The following is an 821-nucleotide window of genomic DNA, read 5'->3' as shown; positions in this document are numbered from 1 at the left end:
CAGCCCCGCGCCGGAGCACTCACCACCCTCCCCGCTTCCCTCAGACATCCGCCTGCGAGTCCGAGCCGAGTACTGCCAGCACGAGACGGCGCTTCAAGGCAACGTCTTCTCCAACAAGCAGGACCCCTTGGAGCGTCAGTTCGAGCGCTTCAACCAGGCCAACACCATCCTGAAGTCCCGGGACCTGGGCTCCATCATCTGTGACATAAAATTCTCAGAGCTCACCTACCTCGACGCGTTCTGGCGCGATTACATCAACGGCTCTTTGCTGGAAGCCCTCAAGGGCGTCTTCATCACGGACTCGCTCAAACAAGCCGTGGGCCACGAAGCCATCAAACTGCTGGTCAATGTGGACGAAGAGGATTACGAGGTCGGGCGCCAGAAACTCCTGAGGAACTTGATGCTGCAGACGGCTCCCTGACGCCCCGCGGCTGCTCGGTGGGACCCGCGCTTTTTGGTTCTGTTCTTTTTTTTTCTTTTTTTTTTTTTCTAAAAGAAAAGGAAAAGATGATTGAGACCCCCGCCCGGTACCGTGCAACTCTGGGTTTGGAGCTGCGGGGAGCGCCGGAGGCTTACGTGTTTCCTCCCCCCTTCCCTGTCCTGTCACCTCCTCTCTTGCTTTGTTTTTCCTTTTTTTCTCTTTTATTTTGTATCCATTAAAAACAAACAAACACAAAAAAGGCAAAAATCCTGCCTGGGGCGTGTCAGTGATGGGGCTGGGCGAGCCGGGGGCAGGGGGGGCTCGGCGTTGGCTCGTACCGGGGGGGGCTTGGCCCCCACGGGGCCTGCACCGGGGTTGGGGGGGGCCTTGTCCCCCCCCT

The 821-nt window shown here is 58.1% G+C and overlaps 1 protein-coding gene across 1 annotated transcript in view; it reads left to right on the top strand.

Moving 5' to 3' along the window:
- The window catches only part of DEDD (death effector domain containing), an 11340-nt gene extending 10525 nt beyond the window's left edge, over window positions 1-815 (top strand). The window contains exon 5 of the mRNA XM_035888744.1: window positions 4-815. Coding sequence (XP_035744637.1) covers window positions 4-421 — 418 coding nt within the window. The 3' untranslated portion in view covers window positions 422-815. The remainder of the gene's footprint in view (window positions 1-3) is intronic.
- Window positions 816-821: the final 6 nt, after the last annotated feature.

The sequence above is a fragment of the Egretta garzetta genome, unplaced genomic scaffold (genome assembly GCF_000687185.1).
Source record: "Egretta garzetta isolate BGI_Z169 unplaced genomic scaffold, ASM68718v1 scaffold1361, whole genome shotgun sequence".
In the NCBI taxonomy this organism is placed as follows: Eukaryota; Metazoa; Chordata; class Aves; order Pelecaniformes; family Ardeidae; genus Egretta; species Egretta garzetta.
The sequence above is the reverse complement of the archived record's forward strand: the minus strand, read 5'-3'. Positions and strand labels throughout refer to the sequence as shown.